Source organism: Liolophura sinensis, chromosome 6, assembly GCF_032854445.1.
Source record: "Liolophura sinensis isolate JHLJ2023 chromosome 6, CUHK_Ljap_v2, whole genome shotgun sequence".
NCBI lineage: Eukaryota > Metazoa > Mollusca > Polyplacophora > Chitonida > Chitonidae > Liolophura > Liolophura sinensis.
In genome coordinates, this window is record NC_088300.1 from 4,957,392 (window position 1) to 4,965,461 (window position 8,070).

General features: G+C 40.3%; 1 protein-coding gene across 1 annotated transcript; it reads left to right on the forward strand.

The window, feature by feature from the left end:
* The first annotated feature begins 2,470 nt into the window (after positions 1–2,470).
* Positions 2,471–7,620, forward strand: LOC135469325 (uncharacterized). The gene is made up of 2 exons (XM_064747946.1): positions 2,471–2,597; positions 6,727–7,620. The coding sequence occupies exon 2, from the start codon at positions 6,809–6,811 to the stop codon at positions 7,493–7,495; it is 687 nt and encodes a 228-aa protein (XP_064604016.1). The 5' UTR covers positions 2,471–2,597; positions 6,727–6,808; the 3' UTR covers positions 7,496–7,620.
* The last annotated feature ends 450 nt before the right edge of the window (positions 7,621–8,070 follow it).

Consider the following 8,070-nt stretch of genomic DNA (forward strand, 5'->3'; position numbering starts at 1 on the left):
TAACTAAAATGAAATGAAACTTTTATTTTTTATTGAACAGGAAATGGAGGAAATATTTTGGATCTAGCTTTTGGGTGTAGTATTCTGTTTCTTGTGGCTTAAATCCAGTACTTCCAATGGATTGTCACAAGCTCTTATATACAGACAAAATTACTAAACCTTCATTAATTTATACTGCCTCGGTGTCGGTTGTCTCCCTTAGAGCGGTGTGGCATGTGTTTGGTGTTATTGGGAGATAATAAAAGGGAGAGTTTCATTTATCAGTATTGAGTACGGCGTAAACCACCAATCCAATAAATATATAAATTTATCAATAATTAATCTTTCTGAATGATTTACATGTATCGAAACTTTCTCAGTTATCATAGTAAATTTTGTGACTGTGGTTCTGAGGAAGATGTGAAATAAGATTATGCATGTATAACTGTCACCCCGGTTATTTATATTACTCAACTGAAGTGTATACTTGTAGAGGTATAAATGTATCTATACGTCCACAGTTTTAGCATATTTACATAGTAAATGGTATACCTTCATGATATGGACTAGTGTTAAAAGCGAGTGCCTTTTATGCTGGATTCAGTTTCAAGTACGATTATACCAAGAAGTTTTAAATAGTTGACTTGTGGCTTCACGTGTTAGGAAAAGGGCATGGAATGGTCGACAGTTTGGCGGGCTTCCATACCTAATTCCTTCAACATCACACATTGTTACGTTGTATAATCAACATGACAACACTGTAACCGTTGCGTAGCAAATATACCATTGTGATATAAATGATAAGAACAACGTTAAACCAAGAGCAAATTACGGAAATAAATGTATTAATTTCCGTAGAATAAGTATTCATATCGCTTTACTGAAAGTACATGTAATGTGAATCTACACATGTCGCCAGGACAATTGTGTGTGACAAATGTAAATTTCTTAAAGCCGTTTGTAATCCACGTCATTTTTTGTGCCATAACTTTAGAATGACAGACATATCATATAAACGGATTGAGGGTCCCTCAAATGACATCTGCACACAGAAAACGTGTCAGTTTCATGTACATGTATGTTATATGAATTTCGGCTTGAAGCGTGTCCATAGTAACCACGAGTTTCCTCGATGAACGCGGTCGAAAATAAATTGCTCGATATCAAGAATGCATTTTCGTTAATGTGACAGATAGAATGGCCATTCACAATAATCACAAGTAGGCTAGTTTCCTCAGATAGGTATGGGTTTGTCCAACCTTGTACAAAAGATCGAAACAGCTGACAATAACTTAACCAGGTGTGTATAACTTCGCGTAGGCTATACATGCACGCCTTAACTACACATCAATATGTTGAGGGAATCGATCTATATAGGTCAGCTGGAAAATTCATACACAATGGTTTAACTGGCTGTAGGGCGCGTGCTATATTTCACTGAATAAATCATGTTAAAGAAAGAGTTGTGCGCAGGGCGATACAACACAGCGCTATATAACATCTCATTTGGTCATGAGTAAACATAGGCACCTCCAAGTACACACCATTTGCACTGTGTAAACTGAAAAAGCATGTGGAGACTACGTTTTCCAACGCTCTCGTCTGTGGCAAACGTGTGCCAATTCTGTATACCCAGGAAACAAAAACACCAAACAGCGTTAATTTTGTCCGTATTTTGTTCTCGAGACCACAAAAAGCAGTTAATTGATGTTGGAAGGTGATAATATTGTCGTGTAGACTGGAAATACCAGATATGTGTAAGCACCTCCATCTCCATGTCACGTTTGCGGAACGTTTATTTACATTCTCTTGTTTGTTGTTGTTTTTAAATATAAGTTAAATCACGGTTAATGTAAGGCATTGGCGCACCTCGTTGCGTCTCGCTCTAGTATATGGTTAAGCATACTCAGTGAGTATCAAGACGGTTTCATACGTCTTTTGTGACAACCCATAACGGGTGGATTGCATTACCGAAGGGCCTCGCGGAAACACGATTAACATGAACAGATACCCTTCTTCTCAGAACCATATATTGTTCAATAACATCCAACTTACAATGAGCCTTTCATTAAACTGCACATGTTCAGAAGCTTGTTTTTGATTTGAACGTTGCCACAATGAAGACTAAGTTGTATATCGTCTGACCGAAGTCGATGCACGGTATCAGACGAATGGCTCGCTGGCGAATTAGACGGTATTTGCAATTAGTCCATGTGATGAGTGGGATAGTACGTGTGGAGTCCTGCAGGGCGCCCTTCGCCTGTGGTGTGACATAGGCACCTGTAGCGGCGATTGCGGATCAGTCGTGCGGAGACACCCCGCCCAACACAGACGTGGGAATGCCGGCTCAAAGAAATACAGACGTTTAGGTAAAGTAGTGAGGGTCCCTTGATGAACAGAAAGGCAAAGTTAAGGGTCTGAAGTGCGCAGGTGTTTTCTCTACCACTTTGTCGAACTTCATGTGGTAAGGCCATTTAGCTAGAAATGATATAATATGCATAGTGAGGGTAAACCCAGGCTTCAGGTATGAACGTAGCGGAATATATAACCGTCAGCAATGAATATGTGCTGCAGTGCAGGTCAGGTGGTGAACGTATACTCCACATATAGAAACACAGGTGAGTGAATTGGTAAATAGTTGTCCAGATATGGGTGTTGATCAATATCATAAGCATCCAGGGAGCCTAATGCACGACAAGCATTCAATAATCCATAGCCAGAACTGCCGTGCATAGTCTACATTACCCAGACGTAATCAACGGCTCGGAATGTAATTGAAAGCCTGCTAAGTGCCATGACATTCATATTAAAATGTGAATGCCATCTAATTACAGTTCACTACCTACGACATAGGGTAGAATGTCAGGCACTGTCTATGACATACGATAGAAAGTCAGGCACAGGCTCTATTTGTTTGTATGACGGCCTTGACGAGACCAACAAATTCGAATAGAACAAAAGAGAATTCAAGTGGTTAGCAAATCTTAGGCTGATCGAATGTGTGAGTGCTTGGGGTTCAACGTCTTAACAATTTTTCAGTCATATGACGATGAACAAGCTGATCGAAGAGAATTTTTATTATGGGAAAAATACATACTCGCTAATATGGTTTTGGTGACAGGTACTTCATATACGCTGATTTGGCAAATCTTGATTTCGGAATGATACTATGATACACCAGTTTAGTAAATGTTGTTCCAGAAAAGAAAGCGCCTATAATAAACCAGTAAAAGTAATATACTAACTGAACATAGAAAATGGGCATGGATATAAACGTATGTTGGGTTACATTTACATACATCTATAATTGTTCGAATATTTTTTTAATTTGAGAAAATTTCAATGCACAGTTACTTTTTTTGACCGAGTCTAGATATACTTGACGCGCATGTATTTGCTGATTGCTGTTAACGCTATTGTCGTGAATTGTTCACTTCAACCCTGACGATTAGTTTTATGAGTGGAGGAAACCGGAGTGTCCTGTGGTAAACCACCGACGTTTGACGAAGTCTCGCGGTCTTCTACGGTCGTGCGAGTGCCACCGACCGCTTATTGTCACCAAAACTCCACGGACAGAATGGGGGAATACACAAAATCCCCTCCCAAGGCTGGGATCGAACTTGTACCACATGTGTGTCGTAGTGATGGAAAGACACCAGTCAAACACTTGGCCACGACCCGTTGACCTCAATTTGAGATGTGGACCCTATAAACTGTAGCGAGTGGAAAATGTCTCTGCAGTCACATCCTAGATGGCCTTTATTCGCTATAGGAGTCATTCTTTTTTACGTTTCTGTTCAAATTTCTAGGTTTGGAACGCTCGCGTTCATTGTTATATTTATACAAGTGTGCTGTTTAAGATTATCTTTATACTGGAAATGGCCAATTAATTGTTGTGTTAAATTTAATTAGAATAAACGATGGAAACATAAACATCATCTGCCATCCACCAAAATGACCTGGATCTGCCAAAATCCTTAACCACGCAGCCATGCGTCGTCATCGCATTTCTTCTTCTGACTCTAACTGGACTATATTTATTAATTTGATTGGTGTAGAATTTCGCACTCGTGGATTTTTCTGATGCCAGGACACATATATGAAGGATTACTTTTGGGTTAGTGTACATCATTATATTCTGAAATTGCGTGAAAGAGGTATGTTATTGCGGCATAAAAATTAGCACCTCGGTTTCTGATATTTGGACCGGCCCCGATAGCACAGTTGGTAGAGCGTCTGCTTCGAGAGCGGTAGATCCACGGTCAATCCTGGATCGGGTCACACCTAAGACCTTAAAAGAGGAAGTCGTAACTTCCTCGCCTGGCGTTCAACATGAAGGGGATGGTGCAACGACTGGTTGACCCGTATCAGTGTAATGGCTTGGGCGGGGCGGCTTACTTGCCTTCGGTAAGTCGTCTCAGTGAAGCAGCACTACATAAATGAGCGGTGGAAATCCGTCCTGCAACAAGGAGGCATACTACATTCCCTCTAAGGATTTGTTCGGGGTCATATGACTGAAAAATTGTTAAGTACGACGTTGAACCCCAAGCACTCACTCACTCTGATATTTGTACAAATCTTAGCAAAATATTTGCATACAAGTGCATAGGCTAAAATAGTTGTTAATGTTGTTACATGTATCGTCTTGACAACTGAGTTTTGATTTATGCTGTTCATGTACATATGCATGTTTACATGTAGTAAACATTATTTGCCTAATGCCATGTGCATGGACAATCGAAACCTCTTGGCAACGCGGGTGGCGCTTGGCATCGACTTCTCCTGCGCACAATATATATATATATATATATATATATATATATATATATATATATATATATATATAGGTACAGAATGTTTGAGCGAGAAGAACTGCCAGCAGGGTTAACTAACTCTGGTGCGCGTTTCTGCTTTTTAGTATATACATGTATATATTATATCTATATTGTCTCATATAAGTGATTTGTGAATTTTACAAGTGAAATGTATATAGATTGAAACTTTTTGATGTTACACCGTGCGTTTCTTTCGCTCTAGTTCGTGCACAGTTATACTGTTATTGTGAATTAGCTAGGCTTGTTAATTACAGATCGTTCAAATCTTACAGGGCATACATATGAATATATAGGAGCAGTCGCATATGTTTCATGGGGTGGGGGAAACAAAAACACCATTTACTGCCCTCCATTGATTCAGTGACCTAGATTGGTCTACAACCGTCAATAAACTTCCTCTGACGTTCACGTTGTTTAAATTTTCGCGTTGCTCTGTTTGACCATCAAAGACAAGCTAGCTCTGACTTCAAGTCGATATTAACGTCAAGAGGCCCATAGAAATATAACAATTGCTAGTGTTTGAACAGTACGCCTATGCACCAGCTAGCGCTATTAATAATTCAGCGTGTTTATTTCATACATCTCCGAGCTGAGTAAATACAGGCTTTCTTCAAGATAAAAAAAACTGACATGGCCCGAAGTTTTGCGAACATCATAAAATGAATATAGATGTGTATGTGATATAGGTCAATTTATTCCGCTAATTAATGACATACTCTGGGGACCAAAAGGTAAGATTTGTGTTTATTTCCACCACTTGCACTGATGTTATTTCTGTTTTACTAAGTCATGCTAAGATTATAATGTTGCCGTTTTGACTATGGCAGACTACGGGCGAACTCCGTATTGCACTATGGTAACACCGGCATACGGAGTGCGGGCTCAATCCCGGCCTTAACTGGACAAAAAAATGTCTCATTGTTATTTGTGCCTTGCTGCAACAAGCGTCCCTATGCTCGCAGGGCTGTTTTGGACGATGTTTATTATGAGGACCACTTGTCTTTCTCCAGTGAGCTTGTACTTCAACACGAGGAAACGTTCTTGCCAAAGGCCGCTGCTTTAGTCTGGTATTTCACATTTGGACTCATCGCCCTATTTATATGGATGGAAACATTCTTGAGGATAGGGAACATTTTAACAAATGATAAATTCTGTTCAAAAAGACATGGACATCGATCCATGCCAACCGTAGAGGTCGGGTGGGATGAGAGTTAGGGTGAATGAGAGCGAGAGTAGGTGGATGTGAGAGTGAGGCCATGGGGATATAATGGGGGCATATCTCTACTATCAGTCCCACAACTCTCACCCTCCCACGACTCATACCAAGTATGTTGTTATTAGATGGATAAAGAGAACAACTAAGGTAGAGAAATACTGTTGCTAACAAGATTGATGAAGGTACAGGATCATCAATATGTATGTCTGTGACGTGCTGTCATGACGTGCCAGTAGGTATAAATAGACCCATCGAGCAGTCTAATAACTACACTTTTGACAGACTGTACTTAGTAATTTAATCACGAGTTTGTCTTGACAAGGAAACTGTTTTGTTGTGGGTTCTCTGTTGGCTCCCTGACGACGAGTTTCGCGTAAACGGCATTTGAGGCCGATGAGTTACGGCAGCTTATAGAGATAAAGTTGATAATACACGATTAAAATTAAAGTGATTGTATGTGATTGCCACGTCAGCACAAAGTATGAATTCTTTTGGAAAATGGGAACTACCTGCCTTGTGTCAACGGCTAAAACATCTTTTCAGTTCAAGGTAGGGCATGCGCTCCTCGTTACGAACGTACTTTGCATAAGCATATTTGTGTTTTATTTTGTCTGAATCATTGTGTTTGCCACATCTGGCATTTTTGTTTAGCATCACAGGCCATTAACATATTCATCTCCTGTGATATCTTTCCAGTTACTGGTTCCGGTAACTCATCATGGTAGCTGAAGTGTCTCTCTGAAGGTAGCACTGACCGGATTGTCCACTCGGGAACACTATGTCAAGAAGTTCAGATGGCAGACAGCACAACACCAACCGCATCCGACAAACATTTCGGAGCGATTCTCCAAAATACGACAAGTATTCGCGACACAGGAAACCTGACCCTAATACAGAAGAACTCATCCGATTTGTTAGAGAGCATCAAAGAGATAGGCAGCCTACCACAATTAGGCTACAAAAACTTGCCCCCTTGCCAAGCATTGGCCAGTCACATGCTCCCATTGAAGTGCCAAGAATAACGAATATTGTGAGCACATCGTTAAATAGTTTCGAAGAATCCGATGCTGACGATGGTCTGGGAGATAGCTATCCGGATGTGGACGACGACTTCGATTCGGAAGTTGCGTCCTGCACAGACAGTTTTGCTCCCATCGAAGACATTTGTACATATCGGGGCATGTCTAACGCTCAAATTCATTCAGGGACAGTTATCAAAAAGAAGTTGAAAAAAAGCGGGAAATCAAGGATGAGGATCTGCTCAGATCAAACCTATACGTCACATTCTTCAAACCATCTGGTTCGCACTAAGCTTGATCCCAAAAATCGGAAGTTACCCCCATTGGTGAGAGATGACATGCCGAGTCGACCTGGTGCTCCGGTTCCATCCTATGCAATGGAATCTTGCCATAGTCCGAATGCACTTACTGTGGAGGAGGAAGACCCTATTGATTATATAGAGTAGTGTCATAATTATTTTCCGATTTTGTATCAAACGTTTGGTGCCTCCCTGATATATTGGGACAATCATTTTGCAGGATCCATAGAGACATCTTGTCTTTATATTTATACGTTGGTGAAAGACTTTGCCTTAACAATACATCATTATCACAGAAGCCAGTGACAACTGAAATACTCCTACTTTGTCTAGATGCACACGATTTTCGGATTGTACTATATGTAGTTGGCTTTGACAATAAACATACAGGTTTATACATAATTTAGCAGAGTTCTACGAAATTCTGTGAAAATTAGTCTTCAGAAACTACATCGCAGAGAGACAGAAGTATACATCTGATTTTTATACATCGTCCTATGATACATGTACGTCGGCGTCGGCAAGGAGAGTGATCAAATGAAGTATTTATAATATACTGTCTTTTAGTGCGCTTTAATTTGGACAGATCTCCGTCAGGCTATATGTGAAGTATTTATTATAATTTTGTACGTACGTCAATTTGACGAGAGAGAGAGAGAGAGAGAGAGAGAGAGAGAGGGAGAGAGAGAGAGAGAGAGAGAGAGAGAGAGAGACAGACAGAG

What these genes read in the sequence shown, in the direction of transcription:
- LOC135469325 (XM_064747946.1), top strand. Translation starts at nt 6,809, where the DNA reads ATGTCAAGAAGTTCAGATGGCAGACAGCACAACACCAACCGCATCCGA.